Source organism: Macrobrachium rosenbergii, chromosome 2 (genome assembly GCF_040412425.1).
Source record: "Macrobrachium rosenbergii isolate ZJJX-2024 chromosome 2, ASM4041242v1, whole genome shotgun sequence".
Taxonomy (NCBI): Eukaryota; Metazoa; Arthropoda; class Malacostraca; order Decapoda; family Palaemonidae; genus Macrobrachium; species Macrobrachium rosenbergii.
In genome coordinates, this window is record NC_089742.1 from 30,485,380 (window position 1) to 30,513,172 (window position 27,793).

Sequence of the window (27,793 nt, forward strand, 5' to 3'; positions counted from 1 at the left end):
GATTACAGTATACTGCAAAAAAGTGGTCCAAATAATAAGCAAAATCTCTTGGTAATTTATTGAATATAGTAATATTTTTTATAAACCACAAATAATAATACAGTAATTCACCTAAATCCAGGTTAATAGCAGAATCGTGGTACATATAAAACTGGTTTCTAAATATTTACTGAGGACCAACTGCCTTCCTTCACTTGTAATCTGGATACTTATCCAGTTTCACATTATATCCATACTTTTTAGTGCTCTCACCAAATCTTACGGAAACAAAGTATTAAAATAGGCAGGAGAGGCTTTCAAGCATCATACATTATTTTCATGCTTGAAAAACAAAGTATCTACAATTACATTTTACTCTTGGAAATACAAATACCTTCACAATTTTATACTGCAGTACAAATTGTGAAAGTATCTGAGGTACCGTAGTACAGTCGTGCCAGTGATGTAATTGGGTAAACCACAATAAAAATGTCAACTGGCCCTAACTTCATAACCATGAGCAAATAAAGCTGTTAAAATGTCACTTCCAAATTTGGGTTCATTAAAATAAGTCGCAGTCTCATTCAGAATTAATTATGATGTTACTGAGGATTTAGTCAATTACGTGTACTTTACTAAATCTTTACTATCTACACCTTAATTAATAAGGATACAACTTATTAGCTGAAAATTCATTACTAATAGATAAATACATGTACAGTACTAGCATTTACTGGATGATAGCATTCTGAATAGGAGTTGTAAAGAAATTCTCAAGAAAACATACCAGATGAGGTAGGGATCACTTGCCAAAGTCCTTTGTCTTCAATCATGATATGATAGCATGCATATTTACGCAGCACAAATCATTTACAATTTGTTACTTTTTTTCTCTCCTCTCCTCTTCACCCCCAGTTACACATTTCATACAACTAGCTTGGGTCAATGGATGAATATAATTCCTTCCTTTGCCCAGGGACTGAACCTAGGTTCACTGGTTGCAAGACGCACCTTAAAATATGCTGCTGGCTGTAACTCTGGCAATCATTTAAAAATTTAACTTTTCATGTGATCTACATTCTCAGCATTCAGGGGTTGGGTTTACACTTTTATTAGAGGAGTTGGACAGCTAGAGAAGGGACCAGATGAATAGAGGAAAATCTAAAATTAATGCAAGTTGTGCCTCCCAACACGGTACTATACCTGTAGTGAACTGAGCAAGACGCACAAACATTAAGCCTCTTTTAGGGATTAGGGACTGGGTAGATTGAACTTTTTAGTGATGAATGCAAGAATCAAGAAGATGCCGTATTAGCTCTGGAGAATTTCAGCACATATTTCATTCATCTTTATGAGCACCTTGAATTTCTTATCTCATTTATTCCAGTACCATTCCTCGTGTTTAAATACTAACTTCTTTTGATACCCCTGCTTGCTGTTTTCCTGAGACAATGTGTTTAGTTCGAATGGCACTGTATGAAATCTAAATGAATACGACCACTGATAAAGCAGTTCAGTTATCGTAGTACTACATGGCATTGACAGGTGACCTTGAAAAGTCTTTAAAACTAATTCTCGAGAGCAGTAATTTTCATTATTAGTGCTGAAATATCTAATTAGAGTTCATCCTACATACATGATTAGCTGATATACTGTACATTTTTCGCCCAGACAACATTCATTCCAAAGGATTCATTTAAACATTTTTTTTTTTCATTACAATAAAAAATTAGGTATATAATGACCTCTGACAATTGCAAACTGTCATAAATTACGGCAAGGGCATAATATTTTTGCTTATTTATACATTTTCCTTAGTCTTAATATGTTTTGTTTCATATGCTAGGTGAAAAAGAAGGTAATCAATGTTAATTTATGTCAAGAAATGCTGACACTGTACAGGCTATTGGTGGGTGGGTGGGTTTTGTGTGTAACGGACCAAATGTTCCAAATTTGTATTACTATTCCTTCTTGACAAATGGTCGTTTAAACCTACTTAAGTGCACTTACTGCAATTAGGTATTTTGCAATTCTACTGTGACTTGTGACTATGAATTTTCCAATCAAAAAATGCATCAGAAGTTTAATAAAAAAAAATCATGTTGGTAAAAAACATTTCATGAAGAGGAAACAATATGCAATTGTGAGTCTGAAAAGATCAGATATCATAATCTCTAAAAAGGATATCTCTTAACAGCTGCAAAAAGGCATAAAATTAGGGAAAGTAAAAAAGAATTAAGTTTAAAAATTAACACGGTACAATTATCTGTAACTTTGCATAAAGGAATTTCTGATACTTGACAAAGACCATTCATTTTCTAATCCTAATCTCACATGACACTGGCATGTTCTTATTGGTTTTAAGTACAAAATAACCTTTGAGCTCTGTTCAAGCACACAAATTTGAAATACAGCACATTAATGAAGTGAATGAAGGATAATATATTTGGACATACTTATATGTTTGAAATTAAACTTAAATGCACCAGTAACACACTTTATCCCAGCAAAAGCACAGCAATCAATTTAGTCACCGTTCAGGGATTAGTATAAATGACTGAAAATCCTTCAAATTCAGTTCATCAACGAGACCAATCACACTGGAATACAAATCATGTAGCCTAAGAATAGCTAAAAGAATCAAAATGAAAGCAGTATAACTTCTTGGTGAGACAATTTCCAGATAAAATACACAATTCATAACAGAAAAACACAATGGAATGTTTGCACAATTAATTTTCAGCGAGATACATTACAGTGGCTAAAGGAACACCTACTAAAGTACCCAGACTATACAAAAGAATCTAAAAAGCAAAATGCTACCTAACATCATATAAAAATCTTTATTGGCACCTCTGGAAAAAAGAGAAGCTAAATTAGGACCTTATTTTTCTTACAAAATAAGTGACAAATTTAGTCATCCTCCTTTGTCTACAGAGGAAGAGAGACTAAAGTCAGCCACTTACTTTTACCTACATCAAGAAATACGACATCCTTTAATACTGAACTTGTATACAGCACATGGGATAGAGCTGCAAGGTTTACACTGTGCATAGAATAAACCACAGCTGGACTTCTTTTCCCATAAATGCTTTTGTTAATGAATACAGTTACTGTGTATTCAAATAGCTCTGGCTGACATAAATTAAAAAATCAAGCAATATTTTGCACCCTATAAGTAATTACTTTCTTCCTAACAATGTAATATTTCATCAAACACAATATAAGAATATTATTATAGCTTACGTTGTACTAGACTGATAAAGCGAAAGCAGAAAATGAGAAAAAATACAGAAAACAGCGTAAAAGGTCACACTAATATTTTTTCTTATACTGTAGATACACACTTACAGAAAGGGCAAAAAACTTATTTATAAAATAATGTAACATAGCACACTATTGTACAGTATTGACGAGAGAGATTATTGTAGTTACCATCAAGACTTGTGCTACAAAACTGTATAAGGGCACTGAAAAGTACTAAAGAATATATCCATCTATTGTACTATAAATTTATTAAAAAAATTAGAAAAAAATTATGCAAAAAAAAAAAAAAAAAAATGGATAAAATTTTGTGGAATGATAAAAATTAAAGATAGTCATCATGCTGAGAGAGAGAGAGAGAGAGAGAGAGAGAGAAATTTTGGAAACAAGAGAATTAGGAAGGAATTCTAGAAATATGAGTACATAAAATAATTCCTGAATTAAAACTGAAACAGTATTACAGTACTCTTTTAATTTCCCCACAGTTTAAAGTATGGCTAACATTTGACCATTTGGAAATTTATTCACGATTGCATAACTACTCTTAACAGCTTCAAAACAATTTTTAAATTGGCACACGCTTGCAAGCACACAACAGGCAAAAACAACCTGCTAATTGAATGAAAATAAACCTGATTACAATTAGGTAAAGCTGAATAATGAGCTTGTATATGGTGAAACAGCAGCTACCTTATCAAACAAGACCACGACTCTTATCATTATTAATGACAGCACAAAACTACAATAATGCAGTTGAGACGTCTCTGTAGATTACAAAGAAATAATCTTCTAACAAACAGATATTATGATTCTTATCTATCTTTTTGTGTACATTGAATACAGAAATTGACCGGATGCATAGTTTCTCAATGATTCTAACTGATAAACAAGTTTAGGAGAATCATCTTCCAATAGGTTATTTTGCAATAATATTCAACTTTAGTATTCCTCTGATAGATATTTCCAAAATTTCAAACAAGTAACCGAGTACTTATAAATTTTGTTGTCATACCAAAGTTGCAAACGCATTAATTTTCATCAGAACATAAAGGTTGCGAGTGTTTTCCTTCGCTGCTACATGATAATAAAATAAAACCAACCGATATAAAATCAAATCAACACTATCAATTAGCAAGTCCAATTGCTTAGTGTGTAATTATTTTTTTTCTTCAATTGTACACTTAATTATTTACATATGAAAACAAAATTACAGCTTTATGCAGTAGTATACCTACATAGTGTAGCTGCTCACCTCTGATAACTAATCAAAAGTTTTTATGGTCACAGGGTTTGGTGCTGAAAAGTTCATTTTGCAAAAATTATAATTTCTTTGTTTTAAATATATATATTTATAATTTCTAACAAGTGCTATTCAGTATATGGCATTTGTGAACTCTGTTAAAGACTACAAAAGTACAAATGATAGGCAAAGGTAGCTGGGACACAAGTACACGAAAAGCAACCCCTTGTTGGGTTCGAAAACCTAATCCTTGCAAATAAAAAAAGCTAAATATACATCAATGTCAGAAGATGAAACAAAAATAAAAGTATATCTGGATAAGCACCAAATACTACTGGTTTACTCCTGGTAATATACCAGCAATCATTGCAACTGAGATGTAATTTCTTTCTGTAATTGCACAGCCTTATGCCGATTTGTATTAGGCCTTTACAAACCCTTATACTGGGTTTGTATTATACTGAGTTTGTATCAGGCCTTTACAACTCTAGAATACTTAATGGTTTATGCAATTAATTTATATGCTAATGGAATAAATATAAGTATATTCAACCATGTTTGTGCTAATGACACGTCTCATATTTGCAATGGATTACATAGGAAAACAAAGACTCAATTACTATTGCCCTACGGTTTTAAGGAAATAAATGACAAGTACCCATTGAGATCATCTAAAAACCAACTATAGCATAGTAAAACCTTATTAGAGTCAACTGAGCTTTATATACTAAAAGTTCAGACTATCATTTTTAGATACATAGTTGGAAAATATCATCAATAAGAAGTGTACAGAAAGAATGTTTTAAAAGCCATCCAATAGTCAGTAATTTGTGAGAAAAATTATGAATTTACCTGTTCCACCTTACAAGTAAAAGGACATGAATTATAAGACTTTCATCAAGCAATAAAAATCATTTAAACATACTGAGAGTTGTCTATGCAGTATATCAGTATGCCAATAAGTAAATAAAAATAATCCTACCCCATATCAGTTATTCTATGAGTAGAGAGCACGTTTAGTGGCGACATCTACAAAGATATAAGATTAATGGCTCTTTACAGGTGAATGTAAAGTATATGTTAGGATACTGTAACTTATAACACGATAAACAAGGTGAAGTATCTTATGTTCTCACTCTATTACAGTTGCACTGCACTATCTTGCACTCATTACAGTTTTACTGCACTATCTTGAAAAGGTGGAATGACTATTTAAAAGTGCTTAACAGTATACAGGATTAAGAATTACTATACCTTTTGTTATAACTGCAAAAAAACCTTACTTGGCTGTCAACCTAACTTCAGGGAACTTTGCATAATTGTAGACCATTTAAAAAATAATAAAAACCAAAGTTGTTCATCTTGACCTTCACTTTGCTATCACCCTTTCACACTCATTTACATTCAGGAGCCCCTCAATAAATACTGCTCTATGGTAAATATTTGTATACCTAACATTTCCAGTTATAAATATTTTAAATATCTGTTCTGTACTACCATTTAGAGTGACACTGGAGTACACAGATATCTATACTTTATTTTGCTAGTTATGATCGTATTGAGTTTTTTACAAAAATATTTACAGAATATATACTTATTGCATGTGAAATACAGTAAAAACCTAACATCCACTGGGTATGTCACTGGAACAACTGCAAAGCTTCCTTTCTGTATCTGTAAGCCAGAAGTGCAAAGAGGAGAGGGAAGAACACCATGAGCCATGTCTTGAAGTGATACTGAAATAAAACAATGGTTCGTTCATTAGATGCTACGTCAACAACGTCCCCTTTACTTCATTTGGGGCAGTAGCGCGTAGCTTCCTCTTTCAAAAATAAAATCAATTTATTGAAGATTTGCTGAGGAAATTCTGTGATTCCAACCAAATGACCTACAGACAAACTCGTATACTTACACCTTTGAGGACAGGGTATCTCGTTTCTTCCTGGGGGCTCTGGTTCCTCAGACCGAGCATTTTCCTGTAGAGGCTCTTTTCCGACTCTCCTTCCACCCGCATCCTTTCTCGTACTCTGGCCAGCTCCTGGTGGATGGGTCGAGCTTCCGGTTCCAGTTCTAGAGCCCTTTTCAGTTCAACAACTGCTTCTTTGTATTTTCTCTGTAGGCCTAAAACCTTTGTATAAACAAAAGACCAACATAATTATAAAGAGTACTGGTATCCTAATGGAGGAGTTAAATTTTCTTCTCTTACACTGCAACTCCAGGCTAATAAATTCCTTCATCATTAGAGCATTACTTTACCTTTCAGCATTTCTGGACTGCAGATGCATTGCTTCTGCATTTTACTTTTAATCTTGTCCCCTTGGTTTCTCCCTGCTTGGCTTTCAAACTTCTTTATCTTAACCTTGCTCCAATTTCCATAACCCACTCAAGAACAAATGCTTTGGACATGTCTTCAGAGTCTCTCCAAAAGTGACTTGCTGATCTTTATAAAGTACTTGATATAAAATCTAAAACTTTAAGCTGCATGGCTTTAATCAAATTTGCTCACAAAATTGGTTCCATGCTAGATTTGGGAGGCTCTAGTCACTTCATTCTATATTCTATACTGTAATATAAATAAAATTGTAGGCAACAAAAAATTGGGTCCACAGTAAATTTAGGTTGCCTAAGCCTCCACATCTATTTATTCATGATAAACAAAATTCTCTCCATTCTGCAGAAAAGGCAGTTAACTTTGCTTACACAGCATCTTTAAATTTCCATAGCCAATACCTATAATAATCATAAAACAGCTTTGGCATTACTCACCATACTTTCTTTATCTACTATTTCTGACATTTTCCTTTACAGGTAGTCCTCGGTTATCGGCGGGTTTCTGTTCTGAGGGTGTGATGATAACCGAAAATCGACCCTATCCGAAAATCGGCGATTTTCGAGCGTTTTCAGGGCTTATCGGCACCAAAAAGCGCTGATCTTCGGTTACCAGCGCCTCTGTTAGGTATGTATTGGCGCCAATACCCAATTATCGGCGCCGATAAGCGGAAATCGGCGATTTTCAGCGCCGAAAATTGCTGACTTTCGTCGCTAGACAAGTGCCGTAAAACTGGATCACCGTTAACCGAGCCTGCTGTTAACCGGGGACTGCCTGTATGCTCTTACATTCCATCCTAATTTCACTCAAATACACTTTCGAAGACTACCCGTTTCCATTTCCTGACCTATCAATCTTTGCAGCATTGTTTTGGATTCAGATGCACAGCATTCTGCTAATCAATTTTTCATGTTCCCTTTTGTGTTTTCCATGAGTCTAGAAATGTGATTTATTGGTCTCGTTAAAATTAGTTTACAGATACAGTGTAATAATAATTTGCAAATGTTTCGACAGGTCACATTTATTTCTTCCGATCAATCTATTTTCTCTTAAACTATTCTTTCCTTCCTCCACTTGCTTACCTGATGGTTCATCTTCCCTTTCCCCAATATGTTGTTCTATGAGCTTACCTTTCCTTTTCTGAACAGGGCTTTGACATTATCAGGCTGACACCTCAGAACTGCTTCAAAAGACTTCAAAGCAACCTCATACGCTTCTACCTTCATCTGCGCTGCCCCCATGTTGTTGAGAGCTTTCAGCCGTTCTTCCAGGATACCTTGAACTTCGGGTCTAATGTCCTCCTGGAAAACAATATGTTTTTAACTTCAATCTCTAACAAGACTAAACTTGCAGGTCACAATTTCAAATAGACTCAAAATGGCTGGTTTGCCTCGCCATCCTTCATTAAATATGAATGAGTTGAACCATGCATTTGTTCATTATCTTTAAACTCATTGATAAAAACATTTTAAAAGTTGTTTGAACAGTCTTCAGTTAAAATTTTATGTTTGCCCTGAGATAGTAAAAAAGATCAGTGATCAGAGATAAATCAACCTTACTCAACAGACTATGATCTGTTGAAAGAATCTTGGAGTGACCATATGAGTGAGTATATGTGTACGTAAGGTATAGGTTACAAGACCTTTATATCAAGGGTATATAAGTAATACTACTCACTGGGGATCTACTTCCATCCCAAAATGGCCACTGAAATAACTGTTAATAACATTATCAAAGATGGCACAAATGATTAAGTATAACATATCTGATCCACCATCCAAAGATTTACAATTCTCTCCTCCTTAAATTAAAACATCGTTCAGTGCATAAAAACTGAAAGAAGTACCTTGAATAATAATGTGAGACCAACAATATGGTTAACACATCATGATCATCTGGGAATGGCTAAAAATTAAACTGAAAAGTGTTTGTGCTGATGAAATAAAAAACAGAAAGCAGTGCTCCAACTTACATTTACAGAAACAACAAAACACCTTGCAAAACTATAAAGCAAACCTTAATTACAACTGTAAAAGCAGTTTCACTAAAACAGTTCCCCAAAAGTATTAATCATTATTATAAAAGCTCACATGCTTATATCCCTCAATTAAACACATGTAAAAATTATTTTTAAAAAATCTCACCCCATATTCCTCCTCTGCATCATCTAAGTAATCAATGGCTGCACTGTAGCACTGGATAGCCAGAGAATATTCTTGTCTGTTGAACCACCAATTTCCACGCTCACGTTTACGATTCCTGCAGTTGGTAAACGAGGTTTATTAAAAAGTCTTGACCATGATCACTGAAACATACAGGTTTTTTGCCCTTAATAAACTCTTGGAAGTATTGTGGTCTAGAAGAAATTGCCCATCATTCTCTGAAGACACTGCTTTTCCCACATTCTTTTGTTTTAATTGTGAGGCTAGAGATGTGCAACCCAATACCATTATCCACCCCAGTTACAGTGGATATGAAGTGGATCTAATCCTAGAGAAGGAAACAAATAAACTAATGCATTACATACTGGAAGGTTATGTACCCTACCACTTGGAGTTAAGTTTTAAGGCTATTCTTACACTATCATTGTAACAACACCTTTCATCCTGACATCTGGATATTGATGGCCATCAATATGCTAACTTGATAATACTGTATGTGGGCTTTAACCTGCCACTTGCTTCTATGTGAGGACCATTTTCCCATTCTGATTTCAATCTTTTTAATGTCACTGCACCAACTTATAAGCTTAGACAAGTACACTTACAGTTTACTTCTGTTTCTGATGGGTATGCTTCTTACCGGTCCTTCACTTTTTGCAGCCTCATTCCTTTATGACTACACAAGTCCTAGTCTTGTGCATTGCTTTTGTCGGGAGTTCCTCAGAGACGTCATTTTGTAACTACATTATTGCTGTAACAGTCCTATTACACGATACTATATTACGTTAATTTACCTTCCTTTCTTGCATCACATAACTAATGAACATGCTATATGAATAAATTTCTAACTTGAATTGCAAGTCAATGGCCCCTGTAGGCTTATCCTATATGAATAGGGGTTTATCTTTTGAATAATAATAATAAAAACCAACGTATACAGAGGGGAAGTTACTGACCCTATGACTATCCTTTGGTCGATGGGGACCTCAGCTGGGGATTTTTCAGGGGCAAAATCCAGCAACTCAACCTTATAGATAAGATTCGTGTCTCCTGGAACACTGGGAGGCAATCCTTTGGCACCGAATGCAAATCTGAAAAGAGGAACAGAAAATCATGTTACTACACATACGTATGTACCTACTGTACTAAATGTACTCGTGTGGCAAATACAGTACCCATGACGATACTGTCCTCTATTTTTTACGTCAACCATTTATTTCTTTTTTAAAGGGTAATGTATTAAGCTAACTTTTAAATAAAATTATAGTAACTTTAATTTCATTTAAAAGCTAGCTTAATGATTTGGGAGCATAATTAGGGTCATATTTAGTGTTTAAACTCTAGAAATAAGCATATACAGGCAGTCCCCGGTTTACGACGGTTCCGGCTTACGACGTTCCGAGGTTACGACGCTTTTCAAATATATTCATCAGAAATTATTTCCTGGCTTACGGCGCATGTTCGGGGGTTACGGCCAGTCAGACGCCATCCGACGAAGAAATATGGCCCCAAAAAATGGCAGAATAATCATAATTTGAAGGTTTTTTGATGTAAAACTCAATAATAATGCAGTTTACATCGTTTCTAATGCACAGAGCATTAAAAGTAAGGTTTTCTTATGATTTTGACGATTTTCGGCGATGTTCCGACTTCTGACGATTTTCGGTTCTGACGCTTGGCGCAAGAAGAACGAACCCCGTCGTAAACCGGGACCGCCTGTATAAGCATTTTCAGTGACCATACCAAACTCATGCGAATCCTCGCTTTACACGAGGGGTTCTGGAACCTAACCTTGCTTACGGTTGAGGTATTACTGTATGTCATGTATCATTTCAGCTACATAAATCAACAAACTGCTACCGTATCACCTGTTTGGAGCTTCTTGATATTACAGTAAATACAGTATACATTTATAAAAACCTTATTTCAATATCTGTGGAAAACTCCCACAGAAACCAAGGTTTAAATGAAAATAATGATTATAAACTTGAAATACATTATATGTACTGTACTGTAGGCCTTGTTAAATAAATATTCTCAATGAATGAACATTTGCATTACAGAAATACCTCCTGGTTCTTGATCTGGAGGTTTGTACTTCACATAACAGCTGTTGTATTTACCTGAACTAGTGTTATGTTAAAACACATCAGCCAGAACTGCAGCTGATAACAGTGAGAAGCGAAATAATTTAAACCTTCACATTCCTAATACCCTTCTTACTTTTAGGTCATGGCAAAAAATTACTTGAGCATTAAACTATAAAAGCACTTCTCCAAAGGCAAGCCCCATGAGTTATGAATTTTAAGTATGTGCTCTGGTTAAATTATTTCATAATAATAGTTCTTCCAAAAAGCCCACAATCTATGATATAGTAACTATAATACACTATACTGAAGATACGATTACATACCTTGGTTCAATGAGGACATCAGCGACTTCACCTTTGTCCATTAAAGGCACAATCATGTCAAGGCCAACAATTACCTGAAACATAAAATGCTACAGCATTTAAATTTAATCACAGACAATGGAGCATCCCATATATTCAAGACTATACCTGAAATAACCCGATTTCCATATACAATAGCTGTAAGTAATCTACAGTGCAGTAATTAAACCAGGTAATGAAGGAAAACAACGTAACTTCATACCTCACCATCCCCGATGGTGAATGTCAGCTGTGTGTGCTTGTCAACTTCTGTGTCATCTTCCAGTCTTCCATTTGCCTGGATGATAACAGTGTCTCCCTTAACGGGTCTAGAATCAACAATGCCTGCTTTCAATACCTGAAAACGAGAAATCACATAAATATAAAGGCTACTGGTAAAGTTAGATGAGTCTACTGTATTGTAGTTTAGGCTGGCACAGAAACCAACACAATCCTGAATATATATAAATACGGTACCATATTTTTATGTTACACAATTCCCAAACAATGTAATCATTTATTAAAAAGATGGATTTAAAGAAATTTTACACAGAAATAATCACCAACGCAACCAAACTGTCTTTCAAGAACAACTTGGCCAGGTTCATAAACTGTATAATTTAGGCCAAAATTTAAAGTCTTTGGTCATCAATGGGAGTTAAATGTTAAAGTCAATAATGGAAATTTATAAAATGTCTGAAAAAATAAAGTACACAAATAATATCACCTTTTACTGTACTGTATTTCAATTTGCAGACCATACTATCTGTCTCTTACTTTCACACAAAAAATTAAACTGGTTAAAATTGTTTTTCTAAAAATTACAAAACAAAGATATGGTATAAGTTCAATAAAATATGACACCAACAGACTTCCAAAAAGTTAATGATTACTGACCAAATAAAAAAACTCTGCTCACCTTTTTCTTTAAACCTCCACTTCCAAGAACATCAAGCCACTCATCAGACAGCTCTTCCGTCTTGCCTTCAACTTCCACTTCCTCCACCTTCTCAACCTTCACTTCCTTTGACTGATCTACTTCTGGCATCTTCACAGATCTGGAAAAAACCTGATGCTCTACTTTAATCTATTCTGTATACAGTTGGGCTAAGCTATTATCAGCAGAGGACTTAAAATGTTAGCAAATGTCATCAAAAGGCTACCATAACTGGGGTTACAATAGTTTTTACTCTATTTATAGGAAGGATGGGAGGGGGAGGGGTTCCGTGCTTTACCTGTCAGGTAAAGCAGAAGTGTCCTGGGTGAAGATAGGTCTAGAACACTGTTGGCTGGAGGGAGGGGGGCTTCAAGGAATGGGTAAAGCCCCATAAGGTAATATGCTGCATTTCAGACAACTGAGCGGGACTTCTCAGAATGTTTATACTTTTTATCTACCATAAGTAACCAGAGTCTTGAAATATCTACAGGTATTTAACAAACAGTACCAATACTGTATACAATAGCTTGTACATAACTGCTTTGGTTAGGTTAGGTTAGGGAGGATGTCCCAAACAACATTAGGTTAGGGAGGATGCCCAAAACAAGGTTAGGTTAGGGAGGATGTAGGAAACAAGGTTAGGGCAAGATAACCCATTAAGGTACAATTGCCTGACTTTTTAGTCAAGGTGGGGTGGGTAGTGAAGTCCAGGAAGAAGTGGATGCACCTGGCCTGAAAGTATGCAGCAACCTAAATTAGGTTAGGATGTATCCCTGTAAATCCCACTATCATATTTCTTAGACAAGGGCAAGGGCTCCCAGCCAGATAAGACTTGGTGGCCTAAATTCCTGTAACTTTTGGTTCTATGACTAGTTGCTCATATCCAACAGGCATTTTGGGTAGTTTTAAGAAACTTAGTAAAAATTTTAAGAGAAAACCTTGCAATTACTAAATCACCGCAGCTTAATAGGTAGCCTAAATGTCTGGGGTGCAATCTGGGACCCATAAACTCAAAAGTTGGCCTAGTTTCCTAGATAATAAATTTTGAGCATCCTCAATCTAGCCTCTATTCATCCATGAGCTTACCAACTGAAATCAACAGTAAATGACGCTGGGTCGGACACAAGCTGGTAATTTTTCGGAAGACTCCAGCCAGCCATTTCAACAGGCGACAGCTAGCCATTTTTGCATGAAAAACCACTTTGGGTTTTACACGCAAAAATGGCTGGGAAATGACAGGGCACTAAAAGAACCTAATAATACCAACCTATCGTAACCTGGGAGTTTACTGGTTACATTTTTGCCGTATTAGCTATGGAGGTGGGTGGGGGGCAGGTATTATATTACCCTATAAGACGTAATTTGATTAATTATTTTTCTGTTACCAAGCATTTGCGAAGGCTATGTACTGAGAAGAAATTTTTTGTTTTGATGCGATTTACCCAACAAAAATATAAATTATAAAGTAGGAGGTGGCTGGAGTCTTCCAAAAAATAACCCAAAAGCCCAGCCTACCTTAATACCCAGCCTAACCTGTGGAGGCTAAAACTTTCTTAGAATTCACGGTAATTCTATATATTAGCTCCGCAGCTTGTTTTTACCTTTTCAACTGGTTTTTCTACTTTTTGGGGTTCTATTACTGGCGGTGCATCTGTTTGTTTTCGGCCAAATGGAATGTCCCTTCCGCCGTGTTTAATACTGGCCCCGGGAGGTTGGGTACCCATATGTTAACAAGTTATTGCACGGCGGACGGGATATAAACCGTCAAACAGACGTGCCGTGCCGTCTTGTGGAGATCGCGTATGGAAACCCCTTGCTGGATGGACTTCTGGGGTTAATTGGCAGGTTAATTACACCGAGCGCCAAAAATTAAAAGTAAATTCATAATTAGGCAACAAAAACTGTTGAAAAAGTTAGAAGTTAGAAGGCAGGTCATAGACGCGGGAGCTACTATACAGTTCTTACAATTCACATAGCAAATCTATGCCTCGTGGAGGTTAATCATAAAATAAAGTAAGCAACGTACATTACGGCACATTACACTAGGCTAACCTATCTAAGCCTCAGAGCTCGAATTATTTTGTATGCTAATAAAAGCTATGGCTGGTCACTTGGGCATCAAATTATAATTACAAAAAACCAACAAGAGAATGCAAGCGTACTAAAAATACCTAAATAATCAAAGCCGAGTGTATAAATGAAGAGGCACTTTACGGCAAAATATCCAAGTCATTCCCTAATGGGTAGGTTAAGATTACGGAATGTTTTCGACGTGTAACCAAATAAATTACAATTTCTGCGCCGTACCAATAAATCGTCCTTAAATATCAGTGATGGAAGCCATACTGAACGAAAAAAAAAAAAACTAATCTGACGGGTGTCACTTGTCACGTTCCTGGGTATGGTAGGTAGGGCCTTGCCCTAGCCATACCTATTTCATGCGGTCTAGAGGCCTGACCTTAATAAAAATGAGCTATTTACGATGAAGAATACAATAACCTATGTTTTAAGACGTCTATACAGTAAATTTCAAAGTAATTCCATGTAATTCCTTATCAGTATGACTCGATAATCGCCGCTCGGCGGCGGAGTTACCTTTTTCAACCGTTGAAATGTTTGTTTTTTTCTAGAAGCGTCAAATGATTTGACAGAGATAAAGAAGAAGAATGTGCCGGATTGGTGCGTTTACTTCGTCATTTTGTGCGTTGTAGCTCTGTAATTTTCTACTTCCTTACAAAATACTCTTTTTAATGGATTGGATTACGTTTTTATTTAACTATTTTACAATTAATCTTGAAAGATTTGTACCTACATGAATTTAAATTTCCAAAATAAAGACTTAAACGTATGGAATAGCTCTGAATGATATAATTATGTGCGTTATAGCTCTGTAATTTTCTATTTGCTTACAAAATGCACTCTTTAAGTAATAAAATTACATTTTAATTTAATTATTTTACAATTAATCTTGAAAAATTTGTATATATATGAATTTAAATTTTCAAAATAAAGATATAAACGTACGGAATAGCTCTGAATGATATCGGCAAATTCAATGTGCTTCTTGTACTCGCTGAACTTTGAAATATGTCTGCCTTTAGGTTTATTCAAACAAAAAACATAAACAGAAAATAATGAAAAAAATAAAAGCTAAGGAGTAGGACCCATTCTTAAATACATTACTAAAAAACCTTTTCCGAAGCGGATGAACTATTACTCTACACTGCTGGATAAAGAAATAATTATATTAAAACAAGTGACAACTGTGAATGAAATACAAATAAACACAAATGTGATAGAAGTTTAATTCATTATGAAATATTGAACAAAATTACAAAAAACGAAAAATATTTTGGTGGTATTTTTTGATGAGACGAAAAAGTGTACTGGAGATGAAAAATGAAAATCCGATAGGATATAAACTCAGAAACTTGTTGACACTACCTTTCCATTTATAACAAATCCTCCTATAGAATGGTGATAAAAATTTGAGAGATAAAAATAGACTGCCATAGAACTGAAAATAGGATACTTTTAGAAATTAAACATGTACTGGGTACGTCTGTCAAAAATGTTCTCGAATAAAAAAAGATTACAAAGATAACAGCCATTTAACTCAAGATAACGTCACTTTATCAGCAACCAAACCCTTTAGATAATAATAATAATAATAATAATAATAATAATAATAATAATAATAATAATAATAATAATAATAATAATATATCTCAGGAATAAAAAAGAACACAAAAATAGTGTTCATGTTGGCTACCAACAGTCGTTGAAAGAAGCTCAGTATCGAATAAACGATATTTAAAAATTATGTCTGGAATAACCTCTCATATAAAAAGTGCTTTCCTTTACACTTTACACATGTAGCTGTTCCATATTCCTGTGCCTTTGACTTACTTTTAAGACCATTGCTGTGTTTTCAGTAGATTTTATATTAGTATGGTGTGCTCTCTCTCTCTCTCTCTCTCTCTCTCTCTCTCTCTCTCTCTCTCTCTCTCTCAGCTCATGATTCCGATAAGAAAAACAACCGTGGACCACATTCATACGTCACTTATCTTCTATGTTGAAATTTCATAAATCTTAATAAAAATTTGTTTATGAATATGCAGCATACATATGTATGTGTGTGTGTGTGTATAACTGAATCACGAAAATATGGAACTTGATGAATATATATAATAAAGACAAAATCCACGAAGGAAAGAGAAACAATGCATACTGTTAAGTAAAGGACAAGAAGTCGAAAGGCCTTGCAGTATTCCATTGTTCCTCTTTCCTTCGCGGACTTCAAGGTGTTTATATGTATATATATATATATATATATATATATATATATATATATATATATATATATATATATATATATATATATATATATATATGTATATATATATGATATTATATATATATATATATATAAAAATTGAGAGAAACAGAGAAATATAAAAAGCAGAAAAGGAAAATAAATAAAAGCAGATTAAGCTGACCCATTTGATTTAGTCTTTTTTTTTTCTCTCTCAAGACGAAAATACAGAATACAGTTTCTTTCTTACATAAGACTAGGCCAAGCTAAGTAACCAACTGCAGAGAGCTAAGCAATTCATAGACCCATGCAATTCGTCACGGATACGAGTATAGTAGAGAGAGCAAGATAACAAACGAAATACGAAAGAAACAAAAAGTCGACGACGAAAAATGCCCAAAGAATCTGCCAACAAGTACTGTTCTTTGTAGACCGTGGTGGTCCTTATACTTACTCCCCAACAACTTCCAACGACCGCTATGCGGTACCTCATGTATTCACAAGACAGCCAACTCGGCACCACCAACTTGACCGATGGCGAGACTCTCGCCCTTGGCGTTGCTTTTGTAGCTGTAAACCACGCCCATTTCATTCATTGCTACTCTGCTAGATTGAACGCACGCACTAAGAAGACGTGCATACGTCCTTTTCACTTCTTCTTCTTCCTTGTTCGGATGCCAATTCTTCTCTTTCTTACACAGACGTACACAATTCTTCCTCTTTTTATTTTATGCCTCTTATGTGCGTGTGTCTTATTTTCTACATTTTTGTAAACAATTGCTCTTCTTCTTATACTCGAACCCCTTTATTTTTCTGTGATTCCTCCAAAAACACAGTTCCAGCCATGCTACACTTCCAAAGTTACGAGTTTTCCCTTGTATGTCAGCCTGTCGTTTATAAACAGACGATTCACTCATTTTCTGTCGACTCCTTTACAATATGGTTTAAATTTTTTAAACACATTAATTGACTGAATTATCAGTAGTGCTACTTATTTTGTCTTTTGTCTTTGTCTCTTGCTAATGTCCATGATATTTTCCTGTGGACAAGTTAACTTTATAATAATAACTGGAAGCTTTCTGCAGGACCAAGTCTTATTATGTACAGAAAACCATTTCCGGTTCTTTCCGTAGGGACAAATTTTAATTCTAGACGAAAGGGACACTCACTAGGCCATCATATTCCCCCGGACTCGAAGATTTCAGACATACCAAGTGAGTGTTATATAGAATTCACATTACTATCTTAGAACATTGTATGTACAGTATATCACACCGAAATTTTTGGATTATCAAAAGCTTTGATTATTTGACACTACAGTGTAATAATTAGCTAGTCACGTTACTATTGATAAATAAGATAAAACAATAGAATTGTTGATGTTTGAATAACAATCTATCAGTTATTCACTTAAATTGGAATACTTTCATACATTTCTAAAATTAATACTGATACTAACTGACGGTCTTGGCACAGTTGAAATGCAATATCTCAGTTATCTTTTTTCCAAAGAGGCTTATTATAAAGACGCAACACCTGTAGTAGTTTCTTAAATGAGACTTGAAAGTAACTGAAAAAAATCGATTAAAAAGTGACAAATGCACCTAAGGTGTCTTTCCGTGTATTTGATGGGTGCACCGAAAGATCTGGACATTGACTCTTCCTTTTAGTTTTCTGTAAAAGAAAGGTATTGTGCCGGCTTTGTCTGTCCGTCCACACTTTATTTTGCCCGCACTTTTTCTGTCCGCCCTCAGATAATGAAAACTACTGAGGCTAGAGGGCTGCAAATTGGTATGTTGATCATCCACCCTCCAATCATCAAACATACCAAATTGCAGCCCTCCAGCCTCTGTAGTTTTTATTTCATTTAAGGTTAAAGTTAGCCATAATCGTGCTTCTGGCAACGATATAGGATAGTCCACCACCGGGCCGTGGTTGGAGTTTCGTGGGCCGGCGGCTCACAGAGCATTATACCGAGACCACCGAAAGACGGATCAATTTTAGGTGGCCTTGATTGTACGCAGTAGCTGCTGTACAGAAAACTCGATTGCGCCGAAGAAACTTCGGCGCATATTTTACTTGTTTTCTCTCTTAAGTAAGCCGGATGAAGGCGCAAGAACCTCCTTCCTTCATCCACCGAGCATGCTGTAAATGCACTCCGCACTCCGGCTGTGCTAGCGCATGCAATCACTCATTAATTATACAGACCGCATTACCTGCTCTTCTTTTTGTGTTCGAAACCCTTCATTTTTTGTGTTCGGTGTCTTCCTTAGGCATGTACTTATTTATCATTTCGTTAAGTCTTCTTCTTCTTCTTTTAACGTGCTTTTTTAACCCATTTTTGTATGGGGTAAGCACGATGCCTTCTTTTGAAGGACTTTTTGATTTGGCTTTAGGGTAGCACCTGTGGTCTCGATCGGCTGCCCTGCCTGACATCGCTTAGACCCCGGTAGCGTATGTAACCATATTTAATGTTAATTTCGTTTTATCTTTTTTTATATAAAGGTATTCAAGTTCTTTAGAGCCTTCAAACTATCATTATTGTCATTGGCTTAGTTTGAGCAATAATAATAATAATAATAATAATAATAATAATAATAATAATAATAATAATAATAATATGCAAAACAGTCCCCTCTCTTGAAGTCAAGATTTCTTGAAGGATTGACGAAATAAACAGGTATAAAATGCGCCGAAGTTTCTTCGTCGCAATCGAGTTTTCTGTACAGAGTATAATCAAGGCCACCGAAAATAGATCTATCTTCCGGTGGTCTCGGTATAATGCTGTATGAGCCGCGGGTCCATGAAATTTTAACCACGGCCCGGTTGTGGCCTATCCTATATCGATCATGGCCAACTTTAACCTTAAATAAAAATAAAAGCTACTGAGGCTAGAGGGCTGCAATTTGGTATGTTTGATGACTGGAGGGTGGATGATCAACATCCCAATTTGCAGCCCTCTAGCCTCAGTAGTTTTTAAGATCTGAGGGCGGACAAAAAAAGTGCGAGCCGGAAAAGTGCTGACGGACAGAGCTGAGAAAAGGGGAAATAAAGATAAAGATAAACAATAAAGAGAAAGAACAATGAAAATAGATAAGGAGAATTGATAAAGGTAAGATATCTGGACTCACTGCATACAAGTACACATAAACAAATATTCGTATCTTAAACAAACTACTACTACAGTTTCCCAAGGGAGATTACAGAGTCTGTGCCTAACAATCACCTCGACTTTTCCTCCCAAGGGCTGCTCCAGGAGCAACAAGCCCGAGCTGGCATAAGGCCAGCTTCATTTACAACAAGAACAGTGACTTACGATAGGCCTAGAGAGAGTGGAGATGGCAGTCATGGAAAACGTTGCGTGAATAAATGATTGGAAAGTTTCACCACTCTCTCTCTCTCTCTCTCTCTCTCTCTCTCTCTCTCTCTCTCTTTTACGTATTGCAGAGTCATTGCAGCAACCGCTGTGCCATGATGACGTAATGAGTACGCGGCACTGCCATGACACTGCTGCACTCCCCTACCCCTCCCCTATTCCCTTCCAACACCCCCTCTCTATCGCCTGGGTAGACCCAATATACCCCCTTCCCTTCTCCCCCCACCCTAGGGGAGAAGGGTATCGGGATGTGTTGGAGTGTTGGGGTTGGTGAGAGCTGGGGAAAGCTTAGGAGAGAGGGATGGAGGGGGGGAGGTGTTGTATATATCTGAGGGTATAGTGCTTTTGCCGCCAGTAGTGCAAACCTCTCAGAGTGCGTCGGAGGAAGAAGAAGAACGTGACAGATATATATCTTACGAGAGGGGCTTTTGTATTGTTCATTGTAATCTCTTGTTATTAGTACTTGCGTTTGAAAAAAAGACGAGTAAGTCTTTTGTTTCGTCTTTAAGATTTACTCGGTCACGAGTGAGTGAGTGAGAACGAGATGGCTGGTTGACTGAGTGTGAGTTTTGACTCTTTGGCGTCAGGCGTCCGGCAGTGGTCATCGAGCCATATATATATATATATATATATATATATATATATATATATATATATATATATATATATATATATATATATATATATATATACACATATATATACACACAACATATATATACACATATTCTTAGTTTAAGGAATTATACGTGCTGAGAAAGTAACGTTTCTTGCTGAGAAATATTTTGAAATAATAAATAATAAATTCTGGCGACAAATTTGATTTTTTAATCTCTCTCTCTCTCTCTCTCTCTCTCTCTCTCTCTCTCTCTCTCTCTCTCTCTCTCTCGGCACATGAGCGCTGGGTAGGCGTAGACGTAAAATTTTAAATCACTCGAAAAATCTAAAAAAACTTGATCAAAATATCAAAAGAAAATAGATAAGAATAAACATACGGGAACCAACGAAATAACGAAGATAAAAGGGGATAGTAAAATCGAAATAAAGACAGAAAAATAAACAGGAATTAAAGAGAGAAAATGAAAAAAAATAAAAGAAATAAACAACGGAAGGAGAAACAACGAAGCACAGTTTCTGAAAGACCGCAGTGATTACTTTGCAGTCGACTTCCCCCCCCTACCTCCCACCCCCACACGACGGAGGGACGACGTTGCAGTGGGCTATTGATTCTTCTGGGTTGGTCTGACCGAGTTCTGAGGTCCATATAAAGCCCCTTAAACCCCTTCAACACCTTCTATAGTATAGGTGTCTAGTTGATGCCTACTACTTAATCTAAACTGACAATAACTCATGCTACTGGTTGCTACTTATCAATAAGCTGCATAGTACGTTATTCTCTCTCTCTCTCTCTCTCTCTCTCTCTCTCTCTTTCGTCGCAGTTAAGTAGCTGAGTATTTTCAGAGAGAGAGAAGAGAATTAAGTAGTTTAAACTAAACTGAGAGAGAGAGAGAGAGAGAGAGAGAGAGAGAGAGAGAGAGAGAGAGAGAGAGAGAGAGAGAGAGAGAATAATGCGTCATGAAGTTTCGGCGCTGGATGAATATTTATGCAAATTAAAATGCATGTAATATTCAAACATGCTTCAGTGCATACAGGGGGCGTTACACGTACGCATTAATACATGCAGGCACATACACATACACAGACATATGTATATACTGTATATATATATTATATATATACATATATATATATTTACTGTATATATATTATATATGTATTTATATATAAATACACACACATATATATATATATATATATATATATATATATATATATATATATATATATATATATATATATATATATATATATATATGTATGTATGTATGTATGTATGTATGTATGTAGAGAGAGAGAGAGAGAGAGAGAGCGAGATATGAAGCTTTAAGGAAGGTTGACCCTTTTCTGGGTCTAGTAACGAAATTCACATCCTGTACATAAGTATAGACATCTGTTCTTATACATACTTGCGCGTGAGTGCTGCCATCTTCTCGCCGATTTTTTTTTTTTTACACTTCGGTTCCTTTAATATTCTATTCTTGATTTTTTGTTGATATCTTGTGCTTTGCTATTTTTTATTTTTGCAATGCTTCATCCTTTGTGGATTTTCCAGGCTTTGTTTTTTGTAACACTTTATTTTTTTTTGTATTCCAAAGGCTCTGTAGCGTTTGTAATGCTTCTTTATTTATTTATTTATTTGCCTATTTACTTATTTATTTATTTATCTGTTTATTTATTTTCTAATTTCCAGTCGTGCTTTTTCAATTTAATGGTCTACGGAAAACCTCGTTCATCATTTTAGTTGATTTCTGTTTGTCTATCAGTCAGTCTGTCTGTATGTCTGCCTGTCTCTTGTAATTGTTTATTGTAAACAAACCAAACCTAAATGAAAACGATAAAAAACAAATGAATGTCGTCTGACCGAAGTTTTTTATTTCTGAAGGCCAATGGAATCTAAGCAGCCTATAGGCCCGACACATTTAATTTTAAAGAGAGAGAGAGAGAGAGAGAGAGAGAGAGAGAGAGAGAGAGAGAGAGAGAGAGAGAGAGCAAATCGGCGCTCTGTAGTTCTAAGTAGCCTAGACCTGACACGCTTGATATGAAACCCCCTTTCCTTTTCGTCAACCTTTCTTTAGAGTTTCTGTTTTTCAATAATAATAATAATAATAATAATAATAATAATAATAATAATAATATATTCTTTATTTCAGCATGACACAATCCCTTTTCATCAACCGTTTTTTAGAGTTTCTGTTTTTCAATGATGAGGCAAAAGATATAATAATAATAATAATAATAATAATAATAATAATAATAATAATAATAATAATAATAATAATAATAATAATATCTTTATTTCAGCATGACAGAATCCCTTTTCTTCAACCTTTTCTTTTAGAGAGAGAGCGAGAGAGAGAGAGAGAGAGAGAGAGAGAGAGAGAGAGAGAGAGAGAGAGAGAGAGAGCTTGGGGGGATGACTCTCTGCTCATAATTGTGACAAGCAAATCGGCGCTCTATAGTCTAAGTAGCCATAGACCTGACACACTTAATATGAATCCCCCTTTCCTTTTCGTCAACATTTTTTTTTAGAGAGAGAGAGAGAGAGAGAGAGAGAGAGAGAGAGAGAGAGAGAGAGAGAAACCAAACCAACTTCAGGGTGACCAACTATTTACACTGCAAAAGCTTTGTCTTTCCACTGACAGTTTTAAGTTTCTGTTTTTCGAAGACACGACCAAAGATAATAATAATAATAATAATAATAATAATAATAATAATAATAATAATAATAATATTCTTTATTTCAGCATGACACAATCCTTCTGCAATAAAACAATCAGTGGCATTTCGAAAGAACAGGGAAACTGATATATATACCGGTTCTCCAACAACACAATGGGAACTATTTAAGCAGTTTTTATTCAGTTATCAGTATGAGTATGAGCGTTTTTTTCATTTAAAGAGTAAAAATTATTTTAATCCTTTTTTGTCTGCGAACTGGATGTAAATGATTTCAGCGCATTTTCACAACAGAATGGAAATCATTTAACATTTCCCATCAATAGAACCCAGATCCAATAACCATATTTTCCCATCGGCAGAATAAACGTCGTTTAGGCTTCTTTCCCATCAGCAGAACAGAAATTCTTTAGCTAATTCTCCAATCAGGAGAATGGAAATTCTTCTGTCCATTTTTCCTACCAGCAGAATGGAATTTCTTCAGGCATTTCTCCCCATCAAAAAATCATTGCTCCCATCAACAGAATGGAATTTCTTAAGTCATTTTTCCCATCGGCAGAATGGAAATTCTTTAGTCATGTTTCCCATCAACAGAACAGAAAAGAAATTCTTTAGTCAGTTTTCCCTTCAGTAGAATAAAAATTCTTTAGGAATTTTCCCATCAGCACAATGGAAATTCCCTAGTAATTTTTCCCATCAGCAGATTGAAAATTCTTCAGGCATTTTTCCAATTTTATTCCATCAACTTAAACAAATTTCCTAATTCCTTTTTCCCCATGAACAGAATGTAAATTCTTTCGTTATTTTCCGATCAGCAGAATGGAAATTCTTTAGTCATGTTTCCCATCAACAGAACAGAAATTCTTCAGTCATTTTCCCATCAGCAGAATGGAAATTCTTTAGTCATGTTTCCCATCAACAGAACAGAAATTCTTCAGTCATTTTCCCATCAGCAGAATGGAAATTCTTTAGTCATGTTTCCCATCAACAGAACAGAAATTCTTCAGTCATTTTCCCATCAACAGAATGGAAATTCTATAGCTATGTTTCCCATCAACAGAACAGAAATTCTTTAGTCATTTTTCCCATCAACAGAATGGAAATATTTTAGCCATGTTTCCTATCAACAGAACAGAAATTCATGAGTCATTTTCCCATCAGCAGAATGGGAATTCTTTAGTCATTTTCCCATCAGCAGAATGAAAAATCTTTAGTCATGTTTCCCATCAACAAAATGGAGTTTAAATCCTTTTTTCACATAAACAGAAAAGAAATTCTTTAGTCATTTTTCCCATCAGCAGAATGGAAATGCTTTAGTAATTTTTCCCGTCAGTAGAATAAAAATTCTTTATTAATTTTCCCATCTGCAGGAGGAAATTCTTTAGTAATTTTTCCCATCAGCAGAATGGAAATTCTTCAGGCATTTTTCCCATTTTACAGTATTCCATCAACTGAATCAAATTTCTAAGTCCTTGTTCCCCATCAACAGAATGGAAATTCTTTACTCATTTTCCCACCAGTAAAATGGAAATTCTTTAGTCATGTTTCCCATCAATAGTACAGAAATTCTGTAGTCATTTTCCCATCAGCAGAATGGAAATTCTTTAGTCATTTTTCCCATCAGTAGAATGGAAATTCTTTAGTCATTTTCCCACCAGTAGAATGGAAATTCTTTAGTCATGTTTGCATCAACAGAACAGAAATTCTTTAGTCATTTTCCCATCAGCAGAATGGAAATTCTTTAATCACTTTCCCATCAGCAGAATGGAAATTCTTCAGGCTTTTTCCCATCAACAGAATGGAAGCTCCAGCCATCGGTATTGACTTGGGAACCACCTACTCCTGCGTGGGCGTATTCTACCACGGAAAAGTGGAAATCATCGCCAACGACCAAGGAAACAGGACCACCCCTTCCTATGTGGCCTTCACGGACACCGAGAGACTCATAGGAGAAGCAGCTAAAAATCAAGTTAGTTTGAACAAATGACAATTCAAGGCAGTACTTAGAGAACATTATCTTGCACGATGGCAGATGTTTATAAAATTACGACTGTTTGAACGTTATTCACTAGTAGTCAGAATTTTCTGGTTTTCTGTAGACCTTGCATCCTTCAGGACTCAGTGATGATAAGACTGTTCGCTATTGCAGGTCAAGCGATATTCTTTTCAGGCTACTGAACACTCCTTCTCTAGTAAAACACAAGTGTACTCCTAACCGGGCATTTCTGAGAAGAGTAAATACAGATGATTATTATCTTAATCTGAATAGCACGTCGTCCTTATATGTAAATAAAGTAGAATTAATGACTTAATTTTTCACTTTTTCCAGGTAGCAATGAATCCCATCAACACAGTCTTTGACGCAAAGAGATTGATTGGCAGAAAATTTAGCGACTCCTCAGTCCAGAACGACATGCGCCACTGGCCATTTACTGTCGTCAGCGATGAGGACAGACCCAAGCTACAAGTCGAATTTAGAGGTGAAACGAAAACTTTTAATCCGGAGGAAATATCCTCCATGGTGCTGATCAAGATGAAAGAGACAGCGGAAGCCTTTCTCGGTCAGACCGTAAAGGATGCTGTCATCACCGTCCCCGCTTACTTCAACGATTCCCAGAGACAGGCTACAAAAGATGCTGGGACCATTGCCGGCATAAACGTCCTCAGAATCATCAACGAGCCTACAGCTGCTGCGATTGCCTATGGCCTGGACAAGAAAGGTGGTGTGGTGGGTGAGCGGAATGTCCTAATATTTGACTTAGGTGGAGGAACATTTGATGTGTCCGTACTAAGTATTGACGAAGGGGTTTTTGAGGTCAAATCAACAGCTGGTGACACACATCTTGGTGGGGAAGATTTCGACAGCAGACTGGTCACTCACTTTGCACAGGAATTTGAACGAAAGTACAGGAAGGATATGACCGTCAACAAAAGGTCACTCAGGCGCTTGAGGACTGCTTGTGAGAGAGCCAAAAGGACGCTATCCTCGTCAACTCAAGCCACTATAGAAATTGACTCTCTCTATGATGGCATTGACTTTTACACGTCCATCACCCGAGCTCGGTTCGAAGAGCTCTGTTCTGATCTATTTCGAGGTACTTTAGACCCAGTTGAAAAAGCATTACGTGATGCTAAGATTGACAAGGGGGGCATTGATGAGATTGTATTAGTAGGAGGGTCCACACGCATTCCTAAAATCCAAAAACTTCTCCAGGACTTTTTCAATGGCAAGGACCTTAATAAGTCCATCAACCCAGATGAAGCAGTTGCTTATGGTGCTGCTGTACAAGGAGCCATTTTGAAAGGAGACCAATCAGAAGGTGTCAAAGATGTTTTGTTACTTGATGTTACACCTTTGTCCCTAGGAATTGAAACAGCGGGTGGCGTCATGACACCTCTCATCAAACGTAACACCACCATTCCCACAAAACAAAAGCAGATATTTACAACTTATGCTAACAATCAGCCTGGAGTGCTCATCAAAGTTTTTGAAGGTGAACGTGCAATGACCAAGGATAACAACCTGCTCGGCAAGTTCGAACTGAGTGGCATACCCCCAGCACCAAGAGGTGTTCCTCAAGTTGAAGTCACTTTTGACATTGATGCAAACGGCATCTTGAACGTCTTTGCTTTCGAAAAGGCCACCAGAAAGGAAAGCAAGATCACCATAACCAATGACAAAGGGCGTCTCAGCAAAGAGGAGATAGACAGGATGGTCAGCGATGCAGAAAAATACCAAGAAGAAGACTCAAAACAGCGCCTGAAAATCGACACTAAGAACCGCCTAGAATCATTTTGTTTCAGCATCAAATCTTCTCTCTCTGACTCATCAGTGACGGAAAAACTGTCCGCAGATGAAAAACGGTCAATAGAGAAGAAGGTTGAAGAGACTTTGAGGTGGCTGGATGGAAACCAGCTGGCAGAGAAAGAAGAGTTTGACCACCGAATGAAAGAGCTGGAAAAAGTGTGGCAGCCTCTGTCTGCCAAAATTCATGGAACTGCCAGAGGTTTTGATGGGTCCTATGGAGGTGCTGGGGCGAAAGGTCCAACTGTGGAAGAGGTTGATTAAGTCATATCAGTTTCCAGCGTCAATTCCTTTACAGACAATATTCAGTTTTTTCAGATATTAACTCCAGTACATTCCATTCTTCTGTCATATGAAGCTACATCTTTATCTATTTATTGTAGAATGTTTCTCTATTTTAGATAATAAAACTCTCAGAAATACTCTTTGTGTAGAGTTTCACTCACTTACCTTTTCTGTTTATTAGAGAACAGAGCTCTGGAAATGTTTGATTTTGGTGACTCATGGTATATCACAGGACTTTAAAATAAAAAGGAATGTGGGAATTGTATTTGTTTCGGAGGGAAGAAACTCACGATAACAGGAAGAAGATGAACTTTTAAAGGAAAAAATGGGTAGAAGGACGAGGTTGTGAGAGCCTGCAAGCTTGAACCTAGTT

General features: G+C 36.1%; 2 protein-coding genes across 5 annotated transcripts; one reads left to right on the forward strand and one right to left on the reverse strand.

Moving 5' to 3' along the window:
- Positions 1-44: 44 nt before the first annotated feature.
- On the reverse strand, positions 45-15,020 carry zda (peptidyl-prolyl cis-trans isomerase zonda). 4 transcript variants are annotated; one of them, XM_067113778.1, is made up of 9 exons: positions 14,938-15,020; positions 12,325-12,463; positions 11,629-11,763; positions 11,388-11,461; positions 9,931-10,065; positions 8,957-9,071; positions 7,943-8,113; positions 6,396-6,611; positions 45-6,219 (listed from the first exon to the last, which is right to left on the reverse strand). In XM_067113778.1, exons 2-9 carry the CDS (start codon positions 12,451-12,453, stop codon positions 6,124-6,126), a joined length of 1,071 nt encoding a protein of 356 aa, XP_066969879.1. In that variant the 5' UTR covers positions 12,454-12,463; positions 14,938-15,020; the 3' UTR covers positions 45-6,123. The 4 variants fall into 4 exon arrangements, with proteins under 4 accessions (XP_066969879.1, XP_066969889.1, XP_066969900.1 ...); XM_067113788.1 differs by having other exon boundaries at positions 14,842-14,939; XM_067113799.1 differs by lacking the exon at positions 14,938-15,020 and adding an exon at positions 14,650-14,777.
- A 5,366-nt stretch (positions 15,021-20,386) lies between these two features.
- Positions 20,387-27,562, forward strand: LOC136844557 (heat shock 70 kDa protein cognate 4-like). The gene is made up of 3 exons (XM_067113836.1): positions 20,387-20,517; positions 25,128-25,299; positions 25,660-27,562. The coding sequence occupies exons 2-3, from the start codon at positions 25,129-25,131 to the stop codon at positions 27,397-27,399; spliced, it is 1,911 nt and encodes a 636-aa protein (XP_066969937.1). The 5' UTR covers positions 20,387-20,517; position 25,128; the 3' UTR covers positions 27,400-27,562.
- Positions 27,563-27,793: the final 231 nt, after the last annotated feature.